The sequence below is a fragment of the Hypanus sabinus genome, chromosome 12 (genome assembly GCF_030144855.1).
Source record: "Hypanus sabinus isolate sHypSab1 chromosome 12, sHypSab1.hap1, whole genome shotgun sequence".
In the NCBI taxonomy this organism is placed as follows: Eukaryota; Metazoa; Chordata; class Chondrichthyes; order Myliobatiformes; family Dasyatidae; genus Hypanus; species Hypanus sabinus.
The window spans coordinates 30,911,985-30,938,807 of record NC_082717.1 but is presented as its reverse complement, the minus strand read 5'-3'; the positions used below and the strand labels follow the sequence as shown (position 1 = coordinate 30,938,807).

The 26,823-nt window shown below is 39.2% G+C and overlaps 2 protein-coding genes across 4 annotated transcripts in view; one reads left to right on the top strand and one right to left on the bottom strand.

Moving 5' to 3' along the window:
- The window catches only part of abcg8 (ATP-binding cassette, sub-family G (WHITE), member 8), a 58,044-nt gene extending 56,648 nt beyond the window's left edge, over positions 1 to 1,396 (bottom strand). The window contains exons 1-2 of the mRNA XM_059985712.1: positions 1,268 to 1,396; positions 1,017 to 1,127 (exon numbers count right to left, since the gene is read on the bottom strand). Coding sequence (XP_059841695.1) covers positions 1,017 to 1,127; positions 1,268 to 1,279 — 123 coding nt within the window. The 5' untranslated portion in view covers positions 1,280 to 1,396. The remainder of the gene's footprint in view (positions 1 to 1,016; positions 1,128 to 1,267) is intronic.
- On the top strand, positions 32 to 26,823 carry abcg5 (ATP-binding cassette, sub-family G (WHITE), member 5). Of its 3 annotated transcripts, none has more exons than XM_059985714.1 (13): positions 32 to 589; positions 4,154 to 4,275; positions 5,028 to 5,164; positions 6,306 to 6,401; positions 8,747 to 8,879; positions 9,865 to 10,004; positions 10,419 to 10,548; positions 13,812 to 14,025; positions 16,559 to 16,764; positions 17,669 to 17,807; positions 19,527 to 19,712; positions 21,918 to 22,036; positions 25,470 to 26,822. In XM_059985714.1, exons 2-13 carry the CDS (start codon positions 4,254 to 4,256, stop codon positions 25,658 to 25,660), a joined length of 1,713 nt encoding a protein of 570 aa, XP_059841697.1. In that variant the 5' UTR covers positions 32 to 589; positions 4,154 to 4,253; the 3' UTR covers positions 25,661 to 26,822. The 3 variants fall into 3 exon arrangements, with proteins under 3 accessions (XP_059841697.1, XP_059841696.1, XP_059841698.1); XM_059985713.1 differs by lacking the exon at positions 32 to 589 and adding an exon at positions 1,683 to 1,829 and having other exon boundaries at positions 25,470 to 26,823; XM_059985715.1 differs by lacking the exons at positions 32 to 589; positions 9,865 to 10,004; positions 10,419 to 10,548 and adding an exon at positions 1,683 to 1,829 and having other exon boundaries at positions 25,470 to 26,823.

The following is a 26,823-nucleotide window of genomic DNA, read 5'->3' as shown; positions in this document are numbered from 1 at the left end:
TTGTTTTTTTTAATATTTGAGAATTTGAACACATCTGCATTCCATGTCAAACACTTTTGGTTATTGATGCCTTTTGGTAAACAAAGAGCAGGCATCACATACAAAATGCTGGAAGAACTCAGCAGGCCAGACAGCATGTATGTAAAGGAGTAACAGTTGACGTTTCAGGCCGAGACCCTTCATCAGGACTGTAAAAATAAATGAGAGGTCAGAGTGAGAAGGTGGGGGAAGGGGAGGCGGAAGTACAAGGCGGTAGGTGATGGGTGAAACGGAAAAAGCTGGTAGGTTGAATGGTGAAAGAGATAGACGGTTGGAGAAGGGGCATTCTGATAGGAGAGGGTAGAAGACCATGGAAGAAAGGGAAGGGGAGGAGCACCAGAGGGAGGCGATGGGCAAGTGAAGAGATAACGTAAGAGAGGGAAACGGAAAGGAGTCGGATGCTGTCGGAGAGAGGCCACCTATCTTCTCTCAAACGGTCAAGTGTTCGTGAAGAACTTTGCATCTGTCTCTTGCTGCATTTAGTTTCTCCACCATTAGACATGAACATTGAAGACAACTAGTGAAGAGTACTGTTTGTCTCTTGCTTCAGGTTGGTCACGATGCCTTCACCAAACAGCCAAGTTTAAATTACACCATTTTACTTATACATAAACAAACAGCGCAGAGTATGTCCTTCCGGCCCTGCCCAGCAGCCCCCGACAAACCCGGACCTAATCACGGGACGACTTGGACTGTGCGAGGAAACCGGGGCATCTATGGGGACGATGCACAGACGCAACTGGACGGGATTAAACCCCATACTGCAAAACACCCCGAGCTGTCAGGGCATCTCGTTAACCACCACGCGCCCGTATTTCGTCCAATACAACATTAAATCCTTGTCAACAGTCTCTGAAAATAGAGACGTTACCATTAAAATTGTACATACTTCCACGCTTGTTTAATACAGAACAGCTTTAAGTCAATAGCTAGCTAACAGTGAATTATAGATCTTCCAAACAAGAGAAGTCACTCGCCTCGTAACTAAAGTCCAGAACTTGGAGTAAGTTGGGTTTGCCGCTGTAGGTGAAGTAAAGGCTACTTTCTTCCTCCAGTGTACAGAACACCTGATCTTGCAGACGGCTAATCTAATTTAAAAATACAACGGAAATCAACTAAAATCGTTATAACTCGTACAGAATAGAACTCAATCAAACTTAAAATCGTTAAAATCCAGACGTCACAGAGTTAGTTCTGGGCGGTTTCAGCTCAGGACCGGGTCACTCACGTTGGGCTCCATGCTTTGGGTCAGGATGCTCGAGGGACGATTGAATTCTGCGGATCCTGGGAAGTGTGGACCTTTCCCCCATAAACAGGCAAATAATTAATCAATCCACGGCGACAGACGCGCCGATGGGCTTTAGCATGAGCAATGACCTCTGCGATCGTGCAGCCATGCCCGGGAGTTGTGGGTTTAAAGGCAATTCGGTGCCCCGGGCCCGCCTCGCGCCGTTCCCGGTGCAAGGGTCGGGACCGCCCCGGGCTCTAAAGGTCGGAATACCGGCTCCAGTTACCGATCTTCCCCACACATTGAGCGAGAAAGGCAGCGCAACACCCTGCTATTATCTTGATTAAATGGGTGTTTGGATACTCGTTTATTTTTAATTTTTTTTTGCTAATTTACGGTACACTGTGTTCTGGAACATGAGCTGTCTGGAACTAACGGGCGTGGAAGTCACTTCGTCGGCGAATTTATCTCCTCCGAATAGCGCGCGTAGCAACCCCGCGTCTCCGGGAAAAGCAAACGCCAATTGCACGCTTTCCGTCAGCCACCTCAACTACACTGTCAGGTAAACACACTCCTCCCTCTCAGTTTTTGCGGGTGGCTCCAATTCAAACGTAAATGAATAAATTTAGATTAGGTCAATTCAGTGCAGAAAACACTGCAGTACGAAAAACAACAAAAAATATAAATGGGTCCCATTTCCGGTTTTCCGTTGTAACTCATTGGGTCGTCAGTCATGAAAAATTTCCCTATTGGAAAGTTAGAAAATATTGATTTGTGATGAAAGCAAAAATGAAAAAAAATCTTTGTAGTTAAGGTTGAATCCCTCATTTAGGAGTATAAAATATACTCCATCAGGTACAAAGTTTGCGTAAAATTGTGATCTATCTGTCAGCAATCAGACTACTGGTTCAAAAGCCATGCATTATCGAAACTGCACCTATAGTTAATAGAATCAGATGTACTATCACTGTAATATCTCCTGAAATTTGTTATTTTGTATTAGCAAGACATAAAAATTACAGGAACATAAAAATTACAAGACATAATTACAATAAATAAATGTTGCGAAATAGAAACGTGAAATAGTTCATGGGTTTATGGACATTCAGAAATCTGATGGCAGAGGGGAGGAAGCTGTACCTATGACATAGAGTGCAGGTCTTCAGGCTCCTGTACCTCCTCTCTGATGGTGGTAATGAGAAGAGGGCATGTCTTGGGTGGTGATGGTCATTAACTGAGAATGTCCTTAATGGTGAGGAGATGTGCCTATGATGGAGCTGGTTGAGTCTACAACCCTCTGCAACCTCTTACAGGGTCAGAACCTCTATATCAGGTAATGATCCAACCAGACAGAATGTTCTCCACTGTACATCTGTAGAACTTCTCTAGAGACTTTGGCGACATCTCCTCAAACTCCTAATGAAGTACATCTGCTGATGTGCCATCTTCATGACTACACCAATATGTTGATCCATATAAAGATTCACGAGACCCTCAGAGGCCAAATTATTGGGTATATTGGAGGCAGAGGTTGATAGACTCTGGATTAGTCAGGGCATGAAGGGATATGGGGAGAAGGCAGGAGACTGGGGCTGAGAAGGAAAAATGGATCAGCCATGATGAAATGGTGGAGCAGGTTCAATGGGCCAAATGGTCTAATTCTGTTCCTATATTTTATAGACATGGACTTATTATTACAGTAAGTTAAAAAATCTAATGAATAGTGGAAAGTAATTAACATTAGCATATAGTATGACTCTTGGCAGTGTGGAGGATCAGAGGGATCTTGGGGTTTGAGTCCATAGGACACTCAAAGCTGCTGAGCAGGTTGACTCTGTGATTAAGAAAGCAGATGGTGCATTGACCTTCATCAACCATAGAATTGAGTTCAAGAGCCGAGAGGTAATGTTGCAGCTATATAGGACCCTGGTCAGACTCCACTTGGAGTACTGTGCTCAGTTCTGGTCACCTCACTACAGGAAGGATGTGGGTACATAGGTGCAAAGGAGATTTACAAGGATGTTGGCTGGATAGGGGAGCATGCCTTACGAGAATAGGTTGAGTGAACTTGGTCTTTTCTCCTTGGAGTGACGGAGGATGAGAGGTGACCTGATAGAGGTGTACAAAATAACAAGAGGCATTGATTGTGTGGATTGTCAGAGGCTTTTCCCCAAGGCTGAGATGGGTAACATGAGAGGGCACAGTTTTAAGGTGCTTGGAAGAAGGTACAGAGGAGATGTCAGGGGTATGTTTTTTAAGCAGAGAGTGGTGAGTGCATGGAATAGGTTGGCAGCAACGGTGGTGGAGGCAAATACAATAGGGACCTTTAAGAGACCCTTGGGTAGGTACAAGGAGGTTAAAAAAAAAGAGGGCTATGGGTAACCTTAAGTAATTTCTAAAGTAAATACATGTTTGGCACAGCATTGTGGGCTGAAGAGCCTGTATTGTGCTGTAGGTTTTCTATGTTTCTACTTATAGACCTTTATTCTACCATGTACAATTCTACTTCTAAATGTTATGTTTTATGGTCTTAAAACTGAGGCCTCACCAAACATTACAAACACCCATTTACAATCACCTCATTTTATTCTCTTTACATTTCCATCAACTCCTTCCCAGCTTCTTCCACTCACGTACACACTCGGGGCAACTTACAGTGCAAATTAACCTAACAACCAGAGCATCTCTGGGATGGAGAAGAAACCAGACCACACAGTCGCATGCTAATTCGAAGTCAGGCTTGAGCGCAGATTGCTGGAGACGTGCTGAATAGCTGTACCACCTGTGGCACTGTGCAAGTGAGGGTTGACTGGAAGATGATGGATTTGGAAAATTGTTATGATCTACCGACTCTCTGTTGTCTTTTGTTTTCATGTGTTCTTGCAGTGAGAGAGTTGGCCCTTGGTGGGAAGTCCAGTCGTACTTTAAAAAGTGGACAAGGCACATCCTGAAAGATGTTTCATTTTATGTGGAAAGTGGACAACTTATGGGAATTTTAGGAAATTCTGGTAATTAATTTTTGGATGATATAACAATCATTTTGTATCACTTAATTCCTTATTTATTCTCAAATAACTTGCATTTTCTATTAGTTTGACTCATTTTACCCATCTTCAGATTTACACATCCAAATTAGGTCAGGCTACTACAAAAAATATTTACAGGAATTAACAATTCAATGCCTTCTCATTCTTTCCATTCATAGTCAATGGTTTCAATACACTCCTAATACAGATCTACTACGTGATCTAATACATTCCTACACATCAGTAGTACTGCTGCCTCTCATGTGGCCCTCTGGGGTGATATACTACCACAATAATTAAAGGGCTTTCTCACACATCCAGGTCCCTCCCTATCCAGTAGCAGAAGAACCCTGCACTATGGTCCTTCCCCAGCAAGTTTTTGCAGTGGCTGCACCAAGCCTCAGTGTGCAATATGCAAATAATTTGAACTGAATTTTAGGCACTTCAGAAAAAGATCACAATTGCAGTGCAGTCTGGCCATATTAAAGACTAAGGTTTGTATTTTTGCCACCATTTTGCTAAAGGTGCTTGCCCATTATCTGGATAAGATCAGCAATTTCAGCATTGATTGAGCAATTGAGTTGGATCTACCTCATCTGGTGACCCACCAGACTATCCTGCCAGTGTGACAGACAATTTAACATATATAATAGCATGAAGGATTGAATTATTTTTATTTCGATATATAAATTATTTTTATTTTAAAAAAACCTAGTTCAAACTTTATTTTTTAGGGTCTGGAAAGACTACCCTGCTGGATGCAATTGCAGGAAGATTACGTGGGCCAGCAAACCTAATTGGTGATGTATATGTGAATGGATGCAAACTTAAGAAGGAAGATTTTCACAACTATTTTTCCTATGTTTTACAGGTAATGATAGTGCCATAAATATTTTAAACTGTAGCCTTGCCAAAATGTGTCTACAGCTGTAATATTTTGATGTACCCATTTACGTTCTGATTCAAGAAAAAGCCACAATATACTTGCTTAGGAACAGTCCAATGAATGTTCACTATACCAATTCCTGGAATGAGAATCTGGTCTGTGAGGAAATTGCTTATATTCTTTGAAATTTAGGAAAATTAAAGGTGCTGCCTTCACTTTTTTTCTCTCTCTATTTGGTTAAGAATGTGTACGGTACAGGGAGACTAAATTTCAGGACTTTACTTATTTTTCAAACCACCGATACTTGCTGTTCGCCAGAATGTATCTTTATAGTACTGAGAATTTGTAGAAGGGAAGGGAACCTATTTCACTGTATTTTTGGTTGTATCATTTGCTTTGATGTAACATATTTTACTGTTGAAGATTGTAGAAGAAAGGATCTGTTAGACTGTGACTAAGGCAAAAGTGTATTGAATAATAAATATTAAAAGAACAGAAATGAAAGTTTAATTTTTCTTTCCTGAAATGATAGATTAATCTGTTTTTGCACACTTTTTATTCTTTTTTATTCCTTTTCATTCTGGCATCTACCCCCTTCCATCTCGGCCCAAAATGTCGACTGTTTATCCATCTCTGTAGATGCTGCCTGACCTGCTGAGTTCCTCCAGCATTTTGTGTGTGTGGTTTTGCACACTTTCTTTTCCTTTTGAACAGGTGAACAGATTTCAGAGGTAATGGTGATGTTAACGTTCTTTTTCAGGTTACTAAAATGTTGCTGAGCTAATCTGGAGTGCTGCATAATAATGCACTTGGCAAGTATGCATGAATGGTTTGGTAATGAATTGTACAGATAGCTCATCCATGCTGAATTAAGGAAAAATATCTGATTTGTGACTTGTTCAAGAAAAAAAAATCAATCAATAGTTGTTATTGCAGCCGATTATTTGATAGGTCGTAATGGAGAGTGTATGAATGTTTGGTGAGGCTTGACCACCAAAACGAGATTTGCAAGAAGAGCCTCCTTAGACATGGATGATGGTGACTAGTGAGCTCTTAAAGTAGATAATAATGAATCATTTTGTGATGAATTTCCAAGGTGAACTCACTCCACCTGTTTGTTTTTCAGAGTGACAATTTACTCAGTTACCTTACAGTGGAGGAAACACTGACATACATTGCTTTGCTCACACTTTGTGGAGATACCAATGCCATCAAAGAGAAGGTATATTTACTTTTCAAGACGGTTTAACATAAATAATTTGTGAAATTTATTTGTGGCAAAATACAGATTACACATTCTTATGCTTTGTTTTTCTAATTGTCACAATGCTTGTCACGAGTCTTATGCCTCTAGAATTTTAGTATCTTCCTGTTCTGATCAATTATGCACTCACAAGAAAAACTACTGTTTTCTCTGACCTGGTTTGTGGTAAGTCATACCTTACAAGTCTGATTGAATTCTTTGAGAGAACAATGAAACAAATTGATTGAGGTAGAGCAGTGGATGTGGTATATAGGGGATTTAGTAAAGTGTTTGACAAGCTTCCTCATTGTAAGTTCATGTAGTAAGTCAGGAGACATGGGATCCTGAGAAACTTGGCTGTATGGATTCAGAATTAGCTTGCCCACGGAAGGCGGAGCATGGCAGTAGATAATGCGTATTCTGCCTGGAGGTTGGTGACCCGTGGTGTTCTGCAGGGATCTGTTCTGGAATACCTACTCTGATTTTTTAAATAAATTAATTGGATAAGGAGGTAGAAGGGTAGGTTAGTAAGTTTGCGGATGACACAAAGATTGGCAGTGTTGTGGAAAGTGTAGAAGGTTGTTGCAGGTTCTAACAGGACGTTGATGGGACGCAGAGCTGGGCTGAGAAGTGGCGATGGATTTCAATCTGGAAAAGCGTGAAGTGATTCACATTGGAAGGTTTAAATTGAAGGCAGAGTACAAGGTTAATGGCAGGATTCTTAGCAGTGTGGAGGAGCAGAGGGGTCCTGGGGTCCACATCCATAGATCCCTCAAAGTTACTGTGCAAGTTGATAGGGTGGTTAAGAAGGTGTATGGTGTGTTGGCCTTTAGTAGTTGGGGGAGTGAGTTGAAGAGCCATGGTAGCATAGTGGTTAGTGTGCTACAATTACAGCTCAGGGCATTGGAGTTCAGAATTCAATCCCAATGTCCTCTGTAAGGAGTCTGTACATCCTCCCCATGGGATGCATGTGTTTTCCCCAGGTGCTCCAGTTTCCACCTGCAGTCCAAAGATGTACCGGGTAAGTTAATTGGTCATTGGTGTTTAGGTTGGGATTATATCAGGGTTGTTGGGGTGGCATTGCTGAAAGGGCCAGAAAGGCCTACTCTGTGCTGTTCTTCTCAACAAAGAACTGTGAGGTAATGTTGCAGCTCTGTAACACTCTGGACAGACCACATTCGGAGTATTGTGATCAATTTCTAGTTATAGGAAGGATATGGTAACTTTAGAAAGGATGCAAAGGAGATTTACCAGGATACTGCCCAATTAGAGAGTGTATCTTATGAGGACAGGTTGAGCAAGTTGGGGCTCTTCACTTTGGAGCGGAAGAGGATGAGGAGTGACTTTAATAGAGGTGTATCTGATAGGGTGGCGGGAAGGAGGTACACAAAAGGAGGTGTGAGACGCTACTTCCCTCCTCTAGCCTGGAGTTCACCCTTAGGCAAGGTGCAGCAGCTGCTTAACCCCTCCCAATCAGGGTCACACGAAGCCATGGAGCAGGTGGTGGATGGTTGTATGAGCAGCTGGTGCACATCATAAGTCCTGGTTACACAACTACTGACACCAGGCACACTATACTTACCTGAGGGGAAAAAAAAGTAAGTTTTCTTAGCCTCAGGTTTTTCTTGAGAGGGACATGAACCTTCTGAAAAAAATGGCAAGATTTCTAATAGTTGCATTTGATACTTCAAATGGGATTTTCTAACAAATTATGTACTGTACACTCTCCTTCTTTTCAAATCTTTTTATTATAATTATTATTATCCAAAGTAACAAGAGTACATTGAAGTAAGTAACACTTACAATGTCTCAAAGGGGAGAAAAAAAACAATGTTTAAGGATTGAAACATATGGTGACACAAAAGAAAGAAAAGAAAAAAAACCCGACTAAAGCAAGAAAATGGTGAGAAAAAAAAAGAACCCATTGGGTGTTCAACCCCGGAGTCCATGCGATATACAAAAAGCTTCTAAAGATAAACATCAAACCATCAGCAAAGTACACTCTGTACGCTCTCTGGCAGTCTGCAAGAACAGCTGCAGATTTTAATCCTGTATTAATTTATTTAACTATTTTATTAACTCATAAAAAGGCATGAGTTTTCTTTCACTTCACACTTTTTATCCGTAGATGTGCTATACCTTGAAGCTGCTAGAACGATATATTTGATACGTTCATAAAACACTGAAAACTTCATTGAAAATCAACTGAAAATTCAACAGAGTCTTTGGCCTAAAACGTTAACTCTGCTTCTATTCCCACAGATGGGGCCTGACCTTTTATAAAGAAGATTTCATTAACTGATCTTGTGTATTGATATCTACAGGTGAAATCTGTCATGTTAGAGCTTAGCCTAAATCATGTAGCTAATCAGGTGATTGGTGGCCGTGTGTTTCGAGGAATTTCAGGTGGTGAAAGACGTCGGGTCTCTATTGCTGCACAACTTCTCCAAGATCCAAGTAAGACGGGATATAACATACTTTCAATCGACTTTCACCTTGGTGCAGTGGAAAAAGTTATCTGCATAAATATTTTTGTTTTGTATAGAATCTTTAATAGTCATTGGCCATCTGAATTAAATGTTCCAGTCAGTCATATAGGAATTAATGAAGGCATCAATCTCAGAACGAATTTTGTGCCAGATATGCAAAACTATCTGAAAGGGATTTTCAAAGGTGGTGTATTTTAATAAGAGTTTAAAATTCAAATATTATAGGAGGAAAGATGAATTCCACTCTGAGCACTCTGTAATTGGCCATAACTTCTTAACAATTTGATTTTATCAATTTATGTGTTATAGTGAGCTTGTGACTCACTGGTGTTTAGAAGAATGAGGGTGAATCTCACTGAAACCTGTTGAGTATGGAGAGGCCTCGATAGAGTGGATGTGCAGAGGATGTATCCTATAGTAGGGGAGTCTAAAACCAGAGCGAACAGCCTCAGAATAGAAGGACGTCCCTTCAAAACAGAGATGAGGAGAAATTTCTTTAGTCAGAATGTGGTGAATCTGTAGAATTCATTGCCATGGACAGCTGTGGAGGCCACGTCATTGGGTATATTTAAAGTCGAGGTTGATAGGTTCTTGATTAGTAAGGACCAAATGGCTTAATTATGCTCCAGTGTCATATGGTCTAAAATATTTATTTATTTGATCTGTAAGTTCTTTTTCTTTGTGTTTACTTATGTATCTGGAGCTTAAATGTATATTCTCTAGAGATTTAATATGATTACAATTGGTTTACGCTGCTGTTTGTTTTACACAATTGTGACAATGGGATACTAAGCATCAGTTGAAATGTAATTAGTTAAGTTTGAGATATCTTGGTAAAAAGCCAATCTCTGGCACTGTAACTATTGAAAACTCTATTACATGAGACTAGAAAATCTAAATTTTTCTAAGGAAGTGTATGTTATGTTTCAATATGTGTCTTTTTTCTAAATCAGAAGTCATCTTACTTGATGAGCCAACCACAGGTCTGGATAGTATGACGTCCAACCAGATTATTCATTTACTCTCAGAACTAGCTCACAAAAATCGAATAGTTATCCTGTCAATTCATCAACCTAGGTCAGAACTTTTCAAGGTGAGCATGCTGTCTGTGTCATTGATTAAAGCTTTCTAAATTTGGGAGATGGAAGCATTAACGTTGTTTTAGTGAGAAAATGCAGCATCAGCTCACTTAGCTGGGCCAAGGTTCTGAAATAATTGGAATGAGGTGTGCTTTTTAGAGAAAATCCTTAAACCTGTTGTCAGAAAGAAAACAAAATCATCCTGGAAAAATAAATAAACTTTCATAAGAGGTAAAAAGGAAAAAAAAGAAATACCACGTCATAAAAGAAGTTGCAATGCACAACTCTCTCAGTGTGCTCTGAAAGATTAAGATGTGCTTTGGGAACGTCCCTGCATTTCTGTAATTATCTCAATTGCATGAGCTTTTGTTTTATTACTGTAATGTACAGAAGAGACCATTTAATTTTTTGTTTTCAAATTTCTCAAGTTATTTGACAGAATTGCAATAATGAGTTGTGGAGAGTTGGTGTTCTGTGGTGGAACCGAAGATATAGTAGAATTTTTTGCAAGTTGTGGCTATCAGTGTCCTGAATATTGCAATCCTTTTGATTTATATGGTAGGTACTATAATCGTTTTTATTTGTCTTACATGGAAAAAGGGAACACCCTAAACTGGAAGTTAGCAGCTCATCAGACTAGGCATGGTAGCAGTTATTGCAGCTTCTAAAAGACAAAAATAGGCTAAAATTAAAGTTTCAAACAACAATACAGCTCTTTCTGTATTGGTTACTGATACAACTTTTTATGTCTATTAACAAGTAGTAGCAACTTAAGAGAAAATTCCATTAAAATGTCATTGTGATTCACACTTTTAAGGAAGAAAACTAGTGCAGGTGCTTGGGTTACTGCATTTGGACATTAAACCAAAAGTAATATTAGGAAGGAGGTCAAATGAAATCTGCGGAGATTGCTTTTAGGGTGAATCAGAAAAGAGTGTGGGAGGCAAAAGGAGAATTTGAGGAAAGTTTTGCAAAATGCTTAAACATAGAACATTTAAAAAGCACGGACAGGTACATAAGTAGGAATGGGGCTTCTATATATGAAAGTGCAAGATTAAATGATAAAGTAGGAATCACCTCTGTCTGAAGATCACAACATGTGTTTTAAGCATGATTTTAGCACTCAGGTACTTGACCCTGCCATTTTTGAGATTGGAGCTTTCTCCTCCTGTTTGCTGTTTAATTGTATGCCAACATTAAAATAATTAAATATGATAGGATTACAAGACTTCAGGGAAATCCATAGAAAAGAATACTGCCTATGCTGTGAATCTGAGTTGGAAACTTCTCATATGGCACCATTGGTTGGAGAAATAGACTAATCTTCTGGTACACCCGTGTGAGTGTTGGAGAAGGGCACTTGCAATCATGGGCACGCAGCTGCAGATTTTATTTGCAGGTTTCAGGCACCCTTGAAAGGACTTCCAATTTTCTGCAGTGGACATCAGGAAGTAGAGAGAGAATCAGTGGCTGGAGGGTAAGAATCAGGTCATTGTGTGAAGCTAAGTAGAAGCACAGACAGAAGATTTGTTGGGCAGATGCAGAGTTGGTGGTATAAAAAAACTGGGGTCAAGGATCAGAACTTGGGACGGTTGAGTGGTTAAATAGTCGAGGTGGGAGTATAGATTGGAGACCTCACCAGGACTTGAGAGTGAGGTGAAAGGTAGAGGGGACAAACTCAGGAAAATTCATTTGGATTTGTAGATCATACACTTACAGCGCCCTGTAAAAGTATTCAGCCCCAACCCTTTGTTTACATAAATGAGTATTACAACCAGGGATTTCTGATCAATTGAACTGAGAGTTTTAATTTGTGACAGTTTAGAGATTGCAGAGTCTTGAACTTCATCTCCAGCTCACTCAGAGTGACTGTTGGCATCACAGTAGCCGCTCTTTAAAGTGCCATTCTTCTCCAGTGACTAAGTTTAGAGGGGCGGTGTGACCTAAGTAGTATGGCTTTGGTTTTCATGTTTTTCCCACTTTTTAGCAGTGGACTGCACTGAGTTTCAAGGTATGTTCAGTGCCTTTGAGATGTTCTTGTACCCTTCCCCAGATTTGTGCTCCATTATCATTTCCCTGCCTTGTTTTGAATGCTCTTTTGTCTTTATTTTGGCTTGAACCATTGAAAATCTACCATACTGTTGGAACTTACAGTGAGAGAGGACATTTATTCTTATGAATTCATTGAAAGCAGGTGATCCTCCAATCTTCTACATCAACAAATTGGGCGAGCTGGTAAGGTAATACCTGAGGAAAGTTAGCATTGTATTTACAAAGGAAATTAGTACTTCAGCTTCATAGTTTTGGTTTTCAATTTTTAGTTCATTGTTGACAGGTGTTTGAATTTTTCTTTTGATTTGACATGATGCATAATATTTTGTAGATTAGCTCAAAAATCCTACTTCAATATATTTTAAATTTAGAAAATGAGACATTAAAATGTGAAGATAATTGTGGGGCTGAATACTTTTTCAAGGCAATGTATCTGCCATCATTGTCATCATTGGGATTAATTGGAAAAAATCAGAGGCGTCTTGGCAGATGGAAGGTCAGTCATGTCAGGGGCTCTGAAGGCGAGGAACTTCAGAAGCTTGGGAGTCACGTGTTCGATTGATGTGCAAATTGTACCAGACAGACAAGGGAGATATCCACCAGGAAATGTCTGATCAGATTTCTGAAGTGACCTAGAAATTGTATTTCACTCCAGGAAGCATTTTCAATGGCAAAAGACTGAGAACAGTAGAATGTCGCAAATGTTTCAGGTTATTGACCTCTTATTTGAACTTTGTTTGACAGTGAGTGCTGTTGAAAGTTGCACACACTTCCAGTATTGAGAAAGGCAATCAATTTGATCACCTCCAGCTGCATTTCCCCTTGTAACAGATGGCACAGCTGCACACATAGTATTGAATGCTGAACATCACGCAACAAACAAACCAAGGATGTCATCCAGCAATAAGAGCTTCCTTTGCCATCTGTCAGAGTCAGTTTTACTTTAGACTGATTAAAAATAGTGTTCTTTGCATAGGATGTCACAAATTCCCTATTTAGTACACCTTACTTTATATTTAAAAGTAAATTGAAACATTGAGATGTGTAATAATTAGATTTGGAATAGAACACAAATGGAAATACACTGAGAGTGGACATAGGGATTTTAGCTGCTCTTGCATGAACAGTTTGTATCAGTTTACCCAGTATTGGCGATGGAACCTTTCAAACAACGCCTCAATTTGTTTATTTAAAATTGGATATCCATGTACAAGGAGACATAACTGTTGGCATGCCATTGAAAAGCTGAGGTGTTTTGTCCTGGAGAGGATGGAGATTCATCAGGATGTTGCCTAGTTTGGAGTACCATGGTTATAAGGAGGGTGTTGTTTCCCCTGGAGCAGCAGATGATCTGATGGAGGTATGTAAAGTTATGAGGGCAATGTTGGGTAGATAGTAAGAGTCTTTTTCCAGAAGGGCAAAGTTTAAAAGTGGGAAGTTAGTTTTTAGAGGATTGTAGGGGGGTGTTTTTTCACACAAAGTGGTTCTGAATCTGGAATGTGCTGTCTGAGGAGGTGGTGAAGGCAAGTACTCTTACAACAATTGAGGAGCATATATCCAAGATCTTGATTCACCAAGACATAGAAGGCAAGTGGAATTAGTGTAGATGGGTGCAGCAGTTGATGTGTAGGTGGTGACGGACTGAAGGCCTGTTTCTGTGCTGTATGACTCCAGGATTCTATGACCCTGTGAACAGGCTTAATATTAGCTTGATGTGAACTCAACTGTCCATTTCTACACCTGTTAACATGCACTGTTAAAATTTCCAGTGGACCTGACATCTGTTGACACCAGAAGCAAGGAGAGAGAAATTGAGACTTACAGCAGAGTCCAAGAAATTTCAACATCCTATCAAAATTCAAGGATATTTAATGACGCTCTGCAGCTTATTGATGCTGCAAAGAAAACAAAACAGTTGACATCCATTCGTTTCAAGAACACCGCTTCTCCAAGCATACTCTTCAAACTCTGGATACTGATCAGGTATAAAGAACATCTGCAAGGACATCTTGCACCAAATGTTATATCTGATAACATTTATCCCATTCGTGGTTTATTTTTAAATAGATTAGGTATTGAAAGTGTGCAGTTGTACAGATAGCTTTTACTCATCAAAAATCTGTTGAGTTTGGGTTTCACCTTTACTGTTCTGCTCCTGACATTCCCACAGTCTTGGAACAAGCTAAGAGTTGAATTGCAGAGGTAGAGTGAGAGCAACTGCCCATGCCTGTGCCATCAGGGAGCAGTTGACTGAATATGGCATTAAGAGGAATGATGAAACTGACATCAGTGGGTGTCCAGGGAAGATCACTTCAGTGGTTGGAGCTCTACCTTTCACAAACAGAACTGGGTGAGGTTGTTGAAGGTCAGTTAGTTATCCTGGGCCTGAGACACTGCATGAGTTTCACGGGGTAGTAGCCTTGGCCCGGCCATCTTCATCAATGCTTCATCAATGACCTTTTTCCATGATGTCCAGAAATGGGGATGCTCATTTCTAACTGCAGAAGGTTCAGTTTCAGTAGCAACCCCATAATAAGTGTAAGCGTCCACATCTGCGTGTAGCAAACCGAGACAGCATTCAAGTCTAGGTTAATAGATGCCAGGTAAATTTGAGCAGTTAAGCTGACAAGGGAGGAGCACATTAAAAAGAGAGAGTCTAATTATATACTTTTGACAGTCACTGACATTACCCTCAGCAGGTCCTTTACCATTAACAAACTGGAGATCATCATTGACTGGAGAGTCAGCCGCTCTGCTACATAAGTAGGCCAAAACTTGGACATCTTGCATCTTCTAATTCATTACATGGTACTACCATTCTTTTCCAACAACTACAAGGCACAAAGCAGGAGTATGATGGAATATTCCATTTCAGTTGATGTCCAACTCCAACAGCACTCAAGAAGCTCAACATGATCTAAGACAAAGCAGGTCATTTGATTGGTACCTAATTCACCTCTCTAAACATTGATTTCAAGTCCATATCAGTCACAGGAGAAAAAGATGTTAAATCAATACAGAGCAAAAAGAGACAAATGGGTATCTAATCATTAAATAAAGCAGAATTTTCTCAAGTTAGGCATTCTTAATGGGAATGAAAAATTTATTTCAGATTTATAACTGAAGCTTTTTCCTTATGAGATTGCAAAAACAGTATTTCACTTGAATTAACTTTCAACATATAGATTAAAATTCAGCTTTGCCCTTTCTCCACATGCCACCCACTTCAGCTTTCTGTTTGATAGATGTGGTAAAAACTCAAAGCAGAGTTTGCAGCACACTGCAAGACAGTCCTAATCTGCTTCAGGGCTCCTCAAGGAAGGTTTATGCCAAAATAATATTAACCTCAACATTATTACAATCAACATCAAAGACGTGTACTTAGTCCACTGCTCTACTTACTGTAGACTCATGACTGTGTGGCTAGGCACAGCTCAAACACCATCTATAAATTTGCCAATGACTCCACTGTTGTTAACAGAACCTCAGATGGCAATGAAAAGCGAGAAAGATTGGCTGGTTGAGTGGGCATCACGTTTAGAGCAACGTTATTACAGCTTGGGGCATCGGAGTTCAAAGTTCAATCCTGGTGGTCTTTATACGTCCTCTCTGTGGAGTGCTTGTGGTTTCTCTGGGTGCTCTGTTTTCCTTGCACAGTCCAAAGACATATTGGTTAGTAGATTAATTGACCATTGTAAATTGCCCCATGGTTAGGCTAGGAGTTGCTGGTGGTGCAGCTTGAAGAGGCCGAATAGCCTGTTCCAATCTGTATCTCTAAGGAAGTAAGTAAATAATTAAAATGACCATGTGCTCAATGTCAACAAGACCAAGGCATTGATTATGGACTTCAGGAAGGGGAAGTCAGGAGAACACACACCAATCCTCATTGAGGGTGTGAATCTTTTCTTTCTTGTAGCAGTAGAACCGTCAGTGTCTGCATACTGCATGTGTGTGTGCTAGAGTTGTCAGCAGTCTTCCAATGGACAACCCTTGCTGCTCAGAGCCACACTTTGTTCTGATGGTACAGCTGAAATACAGTATTGATTAATGAGCACGCCATGACTGGTGCTGAGCATTACTTACCAGCTGGACCTTGAGATGGTGTAGTCTCTTAAGTTTTGCTGTTTAGAAGAGTTGCTCTACCTTGCCTTCAAATTAACGTGCAGTCAGTATCACCTTGCACCCTGGGAAAATTCAGCACCACAAACACATTTGGAATCTCTCTTCGTGCAGTCTATGACCTCCACTGAAGTTGGAATTGTGGCTACCTCTGTTTTTAGATTTCACTGTGAGCTACTCTGATCAAGGAGAGACATCTGAAGCACTGGCTATTACTAATGATTCGGGTGTTCTCATCAAAACCTTGCCTTTGAAAGCCACTTTCTATCTTCCAGAAGATTGCCCTGCTCTTTGAAGAACAAAATATTTTTTGCCATTCTTTGTATTTTGTTGAATTTAAGAGGAAAGGATTTATTGAGAATTTATTTACTGAAATATTTCTCATTTTCAATTAAAGGCGAATTGTGAGAAATTTATCAAGAAACAAGACTGGGATATTAATGCGCCTCTCCCAAAACCTGCTGTATGGCTTGTTTATTGTGTTCTTCTTGATGAGGTTGAACAATGATGCATCAACAGGTGCTGTGCAGGACCGAATTGGAATCATCTACCAAAGCATAGGTGCCTCTCCATATACTGGGATGCTGAATGCTGTTGCTTTATGTACGTACTTCACTGATCATGCTTTGGTTCATAGAACTTTGACAAGTCTGTTTGGTTAAATAAGTAGATGGCGGGATAAAAGGAGTAAATTCTGCCTTTAAACTATCAGACATCAGCATTTCAGTACTTAAAAGTAAATCAGTACAAAGCCAGCTTATATAATAAAACATGGAACATAGAAAACCTACAGCACATTACAGGCTCTTCAGCCCACAATGTTGTGCCAACCATGTAACCAACTCTAGAAACTGCCTAGAATTTCCCTATCACATGTGATGTCTTTTAAGAGACTCTTAGATAGGTACATGCAGCTTAGAAAAATAGAGGGATAATCTAAGCTCCATGTACATAAGAGTCTCTTAAAAGACCCTACTGTATCCGCCTCTACCACCTTCGCTGGCAGTGCATTCCATGCACCCATCACTCTCTGTGTGAAATACTTACCTCTGACAACCCCTTGTACCTACTTCCTAGCACCTTAAAACTGTGCACCCTGGTGTTAGCCATTTCAGCACCGGGAAAAAGCCTCTGGCTCTCCACGCGATCAATAAAAGCAAAGTACTACAGGAAATGGAAATGAAGACAGAAAATGTTGGAAATACTCAGTAAGCCATGATCTTGCCCCCAGACCAATGATCCTACCTGAAGTGTTCACTCTTTCCAGCCAGCTTAATTTGTACATAATATTTTAAGTACTTTATTGACATCTTGTGCTCTTAAAATATAGTGTTTACACTGATAAGTTTTCAGATTACTGGCAACAGTACAGAAACTGCTTATGTTCAATCTGTACTTTTTAAAAAAAAGTATTCCAGTATGTTCCATGAATCAAAATTCTGTAATTTGGTATTTACATGTATTAACATGTTTTGTTTCTTTTCATCATACATATTTTTGAAAGAAGACCCTTCATTACGTTCAATCAGTGACCAGGAAAGCTCAGATGGTATTTATCAGAGGTGGTTGATGTTGATGGCCTACATTATTCACATCCTTCCTTTCAGCATCATTAGTGTGGCTATTTACAGCACTTTTGTCTACTGGTAAGAGTTGTTCCACCTATCAGAGAAACATTTTAGCAACATGTGTTCTGTGAAATTCTAGAAGAATGATCTGAAATTAAAATTGTGTTTTTTAAAATAGTACCACAGGAACCTTTACTTTTACCTGAGTAGGAAGGTAGAACCCTGATTTAACATCCCATTTGAAAAGCAGCACCTGCAAAAGTAAAGAGTTCCCTCAATGTTATTGTAATTGTCAACAAAGATCTTTCTGGAAAAGGAGTCTCACCTACAAATTCTTGATTCAAGGGCAAAATTGCTTCTAATGGAGTAAAAGCAGACCATCTGGAAATCAGAAGGGATGTTTAATAGATGGCAGTTTCACAGTCAAGATTCCCTGCAATAGATGGCAGAGTTACAGGCAAATTCCTTCCTTGATCTTTTGGGGTTTTTTTTGTTTTAGCAAACGTAAACCCTTCCAAAAAAAGGTTCTACAGGCTGGAGTGAAGATGGGTACCCTCAGCTCCCTCTGCTCTGCAATCATCAACAATGTTGCATTGCCTTAGTGGCCCCTTAGAACAACGTTGATTTGGACTGGGGTATGATTGTCACTGTCAGCACAATATATGATTTGGAATTTGTGTGAGAAAAAAATTGTGTTGATTTTAAGAATTACCCTTTTTCTGGAGATTCTGCTCAAACTTATTTTCATATATATCATTTGTGTAAACCAATGCATTATTTTGAAATTGTAGCTTTGAAAAATATTCCATGTTCTATTCATAATAACAACAGCACAACTTAATTAGCATTGTTGAAATTAGATTTTCATAATACAGTAGATTCCGGTTAATTGGGCCATTGGTTAATCAGGACGCCGCTTCTTTGTGACAACTCTTAAAGAACACAAGCTAATTGAAAAAGAATAGCCAGGGATCCCTATATTTATTTGGCACAGTAGATTGTTGCCTAACAGTTTCTAACTAGCAGCAGTCGTGTGGCCATTAGACACTACACCATGCTTAGAGTGAACAGTTTTTATAGCATTAGTTACATGTGTTTATGGAACTGTTTTGCTCACTGCGGTTTCAAGCATTCAGGGTTAGAGATGCAAGAAACTGCTGGGAGTGAAATTGAGACAGGCACAATTCACCACCTCATCAAGTTAGGAACTACAAGGATTTTGAAGGTATCGACAATTATCTTGAAATTTACTGTGAACTTAAAGAATTGGAGGTTGCAGCCATCAAAATCATTGTATGAAGGCATTATCTGCACGAGGTATCTGTGCTGCTTTTGTTCATTTACAGTCAATCAAGAGAACACGGCAGCATACTATTCCTCCTTTGATAACTATTAGAAGCTAATACATGTACACAATTTTATAGCTATGTTGTGTATTGGTAGTGTTCTAATTTGTTCTGTATTTCATTTAAATACTTAATTTGTTACTCAGTTATAATGAGTTTATGTTTTTCTACCTTTTTATCTATTTTCATGAAACTTCGTCTAATTGGGCCAAACTGTACTGATCACGATGTGTCCCAGTTAACCATAATCTATTGTATTTAGTTTTTGCCTTATTAGGTATAGATATAAATTACTTCCCCCTTTTTCTAGAGGAAATCACTTTTTTTTCTTCTGCCTAATTTCCAACAAGGTTGTGGTGATTTTACTTGTGCAAATGTTAGCGGTAAGAGTTAAGCGTTACCATGTAAGTGTTGCTCTTAGCTTATTTAATTGAATCACTTTGTCTTTCAGGACTCTGGGAATGTTTCCAGTGTGGGAGCGATTCGGATGTTTTCTTGCTGTACTCATTGTTCCACATCTAGTTGGTGAACTTCTGACACTCATCTTACTTGGTGTTGTTCAGAATCCCTATATAGTTAATAGTGCTGTGGCTTTGATTAATGTAGCAGGAATTCTGGTGGGATCAGGTTTCCTAAGGTGAGAAGCATTATGATTCTTACAGCTTTTCTTCCAAAACTAAATGAATATACTGATACATTATAATCTGGGGTTTTAGACTATAAAATATCCAGGATACAATTCCTAAATAACAGAATCACAATTGTGACCTGCCTTGATTATTACAAAACAGAATTGTTAACTTTGGGATAAAATAATTGGTAACCTATTAAAGGAGAATTTAATACACTTCACGCAATGGGAATGGGGCAATAGTATTTTGATCACAGCATGGCCTTTGGCATTTTATCAGAGCAGAACAAGCAGTGGCCTTTTTTTAGGTTTTTAATACAGGTGACCCCTGGGTTACAGTAAGGGGGTTCCAAGAAAATGGTCTACATTGTAATTTTCTGTAATGTGAAACTCGTATGCATCAAGAGATGCAAGTGCAGATAGTAATAGAATGTGTTTGTTTAATTACTTGATCTCACATAACATCAAGGAGAACAAATTTTAATCCATATTTTGAATCTTTGGGTTGTGATTTGTGAACTCTGTAATGGTGAATTCCCTTTACCCAAAGGGCTGTGCCCTGAGTGTCCCCTGTGGGTAGGGCACACATTTTAGTAATAGACATTGAATGGATTAATCGAAAGATCATGAGATTTTAATAAAACCTCCTTATATTCAAATTTCTCGCAAATTTTGTCAGCACTGCTGTGAGTTGTGACTCAGTTAATAGTTTTTTTCATGTTGGAATTACAAAGTTGTGGGATCAAGGCGTAAAATTCAGATAGAGACTCTTGACCAGTGAGTACTGAGAGACCACTGCATTATTGGAGGTGCTGTTTTTGCAGAGGCATGCAGCTGAGGCCTAATGCTCTCTGAAGGATAAGGATCCTATGGCCCTAGAACAGAGGGGAATTCAGTCAGTGTATAGGCAATTCTGATCACTTAAGCTATGTTACCAAAAAACGGTTTTCCTTCTGTTGCTGCTATTTCCTTTGATCGAAGTGATTACCACTTTATGTACATTGCAGACTATGCTTTACACTCCATGTTAAATGTACTTCATTAGCTGTGAAATCTTTTGGGATGTGTTATTTAGTGTGTATAAATTCAAATCTACTTGCTACTTAATATGAGGAGTGATTGTTAAGTTCGTGGCCTACAGAAGAAAGACTCAATTTTAGAAAACCTAGCACATTTATTTTTCAACATAGTCCCCCACTACAGTTACACACTTAGTTCAGCGGTCTTGGAGCATACCGATCTTGGATCTCCGGAAAGTGTCCACAGATGGGTGATCAATAAGTTCATGACCTAAGGTAGAAGGAGATGAGTTATACAGCTCTTGTTACATGCACACGGAGGTCAACTCTTTAAGTGATTAGGCAGAAAGTTTGAAGTTAATAGCTAATCTCCTTCTACCATAGGCCACAAACTTATCAATCACCCCTGCTGCGGGCACTTTCTGGAGGTCCAAGATCTGCATGCCCCACGACCACTGGACTAAGTGTGTAAATGTAGGAGGGGACTATGTTGAAAAATAAGTGTGCTAGATTTTCTACCTTAGGCCATGAACTTATCAATCACCCCATCGTATAATAAATTAATTACACTATTTAGTGATGGGAAATGAAAGATTACTTGAACACATAGTCCAACACAATTTTCCTGCTTTCAGACTCTTACTGACTTTTCTAATTTATTTAAAATAATATCTGTTCTGATTAAATGACTGCACTGTAAGTGTATAAAGGGAGACTTTGAAATGCAATGAACAAGGTCACAGTTCTGATTATCATCCTGATCTTAACTAGATCAGCAATTAGAACAGTACAACAAGTATTGGTGATAACCAGGAGGAAATCTTCCAACTACCTCATAACTGTGACTCTACAAAGTCCTCGATGTGCTGTTAAGTTCTTTTAAATGAGGACATGAATTGTGTTATTTAACTGTGTTCATTCTTCCTTATCTAGTACCCTTAATAGAGAATGTATTGGGTAGAATTTTGGCTATAATGGCATCATAATCTAATAATTTCTTGGCAATCGGTGTCCATGTTTACATGTGAGCCATGGCAACTTAATGATTAACAACACTTTGAGAAAAAATGTTACATACCGCAGGAGGTGGTGGATGAAAACTGAAGGAGTATTTCAGCAAACTATTGCTCATACTGTTTTATTATAAGACAATATAACCTAATACTGGCTTGCTTTGATTCCATAATGTTAGGAGTGCAGAAGAAATGCCTGAACTGTTTCGCTGGCTGAGTTACCTCACGTTTCAGAAATATGGTGTGGAAGTCCTGATGGTTAATGAGTTTTATGGTCTAAATTTTACATGCGGCAATGGTGAGTGTTTACTTTAATGAAGAGTGAAACTGAGAGAAGCTTTTCACCTGATGATTAGCCATGTTGATTGAACATTAAAGGTTCAAGGTCAAGATTGTGATAAGTCGGGTCATAAGTTATACAACTGTTGCATATCAGAACCAAATTTTAATAGCTTAATAAATTGGGAGTATTAACCAACTCTTACCAGGAGTTTAATTAAACAAGACCTTACAAATGCAATAAGTAAAGGTCTTAAAAATAGAATTATGATAGCAAAAGTATGAAATTTCTCCTTTTTTGTTACTATCCAAAAGATGTTGTTTTAGTAGATTTAAAATTATTGAATTGGGGCTAATTTTAAATTCTCACCAGGTCTGTCCAAATGATTTGTATTCAAATAGAAATTCAATACAAGAATTCAGTGACTTTAAATGTTCATTGCAGTTTAGTCTGCTAGTTACTAGGATGAGGTGATTTAGTCTGCCAGGGATATAAGGCATTTTAATGATGACATGGGTGAGGTGAGTCAGTGATACCAAGAATGAGGCATTTTCATGATGGAAGAGTTTAGTGAGGTTTCATCTTCTGGTCCTGATATACAATACTTGATTTACTGATTCAATTCCAAGCTGCATCAGTAATTGCAATCCCAACTTCATCTGACCCCCACCTTACCCTGACTTCTCAACTCAGCTTTTGTACGTGTCTCGCTTACAAAGACTCAGTAGTTACATAGTCCTAGAATTTCTAACGTCCTGTATAAGTGCAAGGGTTATTCTAGTCATCTAGCAGCCTTCGACTTCCTCCTCCTTACAGGTTTAGAATTGAGGCCAACGTACAAACTAGTGGTGGCATGAACATACTTTCCCTTTGCCTTTAATAGCTGAATATATTTGTCCTACCTTTATAATTTCTGAAGAAGGGCTCAGCCTCAAACAACGGTTTGTCTCAGCTCTTCATAAATACTGGCTGATCTGCTTAGTGTTTCGATCTATTTCAAATACTCTACATTTGTACTTTACATATTTAACTTGTTTTCAAATGTTAGCAAAGAAACAGCATGTATTTGGCAGAGAAGCTGGCTACAGTCTATGCTGTGAACTGAAGAATGCTCTGCATTGGAGGGTTCTAGGGTGCTATTTTGAAAATAAATGATATTATTGATCCTTATTATCAGCTTTCTAGTCTGTGTAGCCTTTAATTTATATCACTTCATAATGTCAAACTGAGGGTTTAAAAGTCAAGAATTAGACTCTAAAGAGGTTGTGGGTGAATTTCCCAGTTCTTTCAACATCAGAGATAAGAAACACGACTGACAAATTATATAGTTGTAGTTCTTGCAATAACAGCTTTTGAACTTTCTCCTGGCTGTTAAGAGTCTATCATTATTGTTATCTGGTTAGTCTGTTGTTTTAGCATAGCTGCTTAATTACCTAATTCTAAAGGATGACAGCACTGAGCCCTGTATCTAAGAAAGTCTGTGCTGGCATTGGAGAGGACCCAGAAGAGGTTTACATTCTCAGGTATCTGGTCCCTTAGAATACCTTCCAATAACTTTCCCACTACTGATGTCAAGCTCACTGGCCTATAATTTCCTGGTTTATTCATAGAACCTTTTTTAAACAACGGAATAACACTAGCTATCCTCCAGCACTTCACCCGTGGCTAAGGACTTTTTAAATATCTCTGCTAGGGCCACTGCAATTTTTGCACTAACCTCCTACAGGGTCTGACAGAGGCCATGGAGACTTATCCACCCTAATTTGCCTCAAGACAGCAAACCTCCTTCTCGGTAATCTGTAAAGGGTCCATGACCTCACTGCTACATTACTTCACATCCGTAGACTCAGTGTCCATTTCTGAGTAAATACGGATGCAAAAATCCATTTAAGATTTCTTCCATCTCTTTTGACTCCACACATAGACTACTACTCTGATCATCCAGAGGACTAATATTGTCTCTTGCAGTCTTTCTGCTCTTAATGCATCTGGAGAAGCCCTTGGGATCCTCTTTCACCTGTCTGTTAGGGCATCTTCAGGTCTTCTTTTAGCCCTCCTGATTTCCTTCTCAAGCATTCTCTACCATTTTTTATATTCCTTAAGTACATCATTTGTTCCAATCTGCCTATACCTGCTATGCACCACTTTCTTTATCTTAATCAGGGCCTCCATATCTCTCGAAAACCGAGGTTTCATAAACCTGTTATCCTTGCCTTTTATTCTGACAGGAACATACAAATTCTGTGTTCTCAAAATTTCTCATTTGAAGGCCTCCCATTTACCAATGGCAGTGCTCAGTCAGAAAACAACTTATCCCATTCCTTTCTGTTACCATCAATATTAACCTTTCTCCAATTTAGAATCTCAAACCAGACAGAATCAGAATCATAATTCCATCTGCTGAGCCATGTTCTACTCCTCGCAGTGAAATATACACAGCCTAGAACAATAGCCGCACCATGCTCAACCCTTTGATTCCTGACCTTGAATGTAGGCTTAACAACATGTTTCTCCACAGCCACTCCACTATTTGTTCTGGTGCTCCGGTTCCTATCCCCCTGCAACTGTAGTTTAAGGATTGGAGCAAAATGTTTGATGAGCAAAGTTATTATAGAGAATTCAAAACTGCATGCAAAGCAATAGTTCATACAAATTCTCCCTCAACGTTGCAAAAACAAAGGAGCTGGTTGTGGACTGCAGGAGGAATGGAGACAAGCTAGCCTCAGTGGACGTCAATGGATCTGGGGTTGAGAGTGTGAACAGCTTTAAGTTCCTCGGCATAAACATCACCCAGGATCTCATGTGGTTTGAACATACCAGTTGTGTGGTGAAAAAGGCACAACAGCGCCTCTTTCACCTCAGATGGTTGAAGAAGCTTGGTGTGGGCCCCCAAATCCTGAGAACTTTCTATAGGGGCACAATTGAGAGCATCCTGACTGGCTGCATCACTGTCTGGTATGGGAACTGTACCTCCCTTAATCGCAGGATTCTGCAGAGAGTGATGTGGACAGCCCAGCACATCTGTAGATGTGAACTTCCCATGATTCAGGACATTTATAAAGACAGGTATCTAAAAGGACCTGAACTATCATTAGGGACCCGAGTCACCCCAAACACAAACTGTTCCAGCTGCTACCACCCAGGAAACAGTACCGCAGCATAAAAGCCAGGTCCAACAGGCTCCGGGACAGCCTCTTCCACCAGGCCGTCAGACTGCTTAACTCATGCTGACACAACTATATTTCTATGTTACATTGACTATCCTGTTTTATGTACTATTATAATTACTATAAATTGCACATTGCAGTTAGACTGAGACATAACATAAAGATTTTTACTCGTGTATATGAAGGATATAAATAATAAGGCCAATTCAATTCCAATTTTTATATATAACATTGTTTATGAGACTAAAGAATGCAACTAATTGTTTGGTATTTGTACTCTGCAGGTGCACAGACATCTCCTAACACCACAAGTGCTTCTTGCTGGCTTACCCAAGGGGTTCAATATCTTGATGTTACATATCCAGGGGCACCTTCCAGATTCGTCTTTGATTTTCTGATGCTGTATGCCTTCTTGCCTGCTCTAGTTATCTTCGGCATTATTAGTTTTAAGATTCGAGATTGGATACAATGGTAATGAGAACAATGATCAGGAACTTGTAATGCACTCTCTCTTCAAAAGATGAGAGGAAAGATGTTCAAATTTAAAGTTATCTTTTCATGTGGTCAGTGCCTCTTTACACCTTGCCTGCTGATTACAGTTCTTCCCCACATTTCATCAGTGCTATGAGTGAAAATTTTAATGCAGCTAGCACCACAACCAAGGCAAAGTCAATCCCTTTCTCAATTCTGCATTGAATGGTCGGATGAAGATAATGCAAGAATCCTGACAGATACCTTTCCTTCTCTTGAGAGTAAATTTTACCTAAAGTGCTGCTTTAGGTAATATCTAGAATGCAGATATGTAATATTCCGGTCCTATGTTTTCAATGATCTTTCAATGATCCTGTTGTAGTTACTAGTTTGTAAATTTTGATGAGTATGCCCACAGGAAAATGAATCTCAGGGTTGTATATGGTGGCACTTTGGTATACGGTGCACTTTGGTAATAAATTTACTTTGAACTTTAATGGAACTTTCCTAACTATGAGGGGGAGAAGGAAAGCAGAGAGGTTTAACAATTTATTTGATCTTTAGCCACATTCATGAATCTGGGACTATTTTAAGTAAAAAGCAATCAGGTTGAATTTTGATAAGAGCATGCTAAGAAAAATTTGAATGTTTATTGAAGCAGCCAGATATGATAGTAGACTGGTCACGGAGAAATTGCATGGTAGAAATAGACTGGGTGGAGAGACATTTGCACCATAAAATGTTAAGTTAAAGTGCACAATGTTTGTGTAAGGTATTTCCATTCCTATCCATATACTTCAACATATGCCTGATATATTAGCTAAGATTAAAATATTTTAGTCAATTTGTATCAGTGTACCAATTTTCATACACATTTTCAAACAAGAAAAACAACAAAGGCACAGTTATCCACTATTTCTAAATGTGACCCATGACACTGGATGGCTTTTCGTTATCACAGACATAAAAATACTATTTGGACATCCTATAAAGATTGGTCATTTTGCTTTCAGTCTAAGTTTTTGTGGTGTTTGCTGATTTTTAATTGTTGGTACCACATTCACAGAATAAGTTATTTTGAAAATAAGTTTCTGAACAAAACAAAGCTAAACTTGATCTTTTTGTTCCAGTTCTATAGCAATGAAATAAGAAATTGTAGAGTTGTAA

Coding starts and splice junctions, on each gene's coding strand:
- abcg5 (XM_059985713.1), top strand. CDS start 1,684: ATGAGCTGTCTGGAACTAACGGGCGTGGAAGTCACTTCGTCGGCGAAT. Junction 1,830..4,153: donor CACCTCAACTACACTGTCAG/GTAAACACACTC, acceptor GTGTTCTTGCAG/TGAGAGAGTTGGCCCTTGGT. Junction 8,880..9,864: donor ACAACTTCTCCAAGATCCAA/GTAAGACGGGAT, acceptor TTTCTAAATCAG/AAGTCATCTTACTTGATGAG.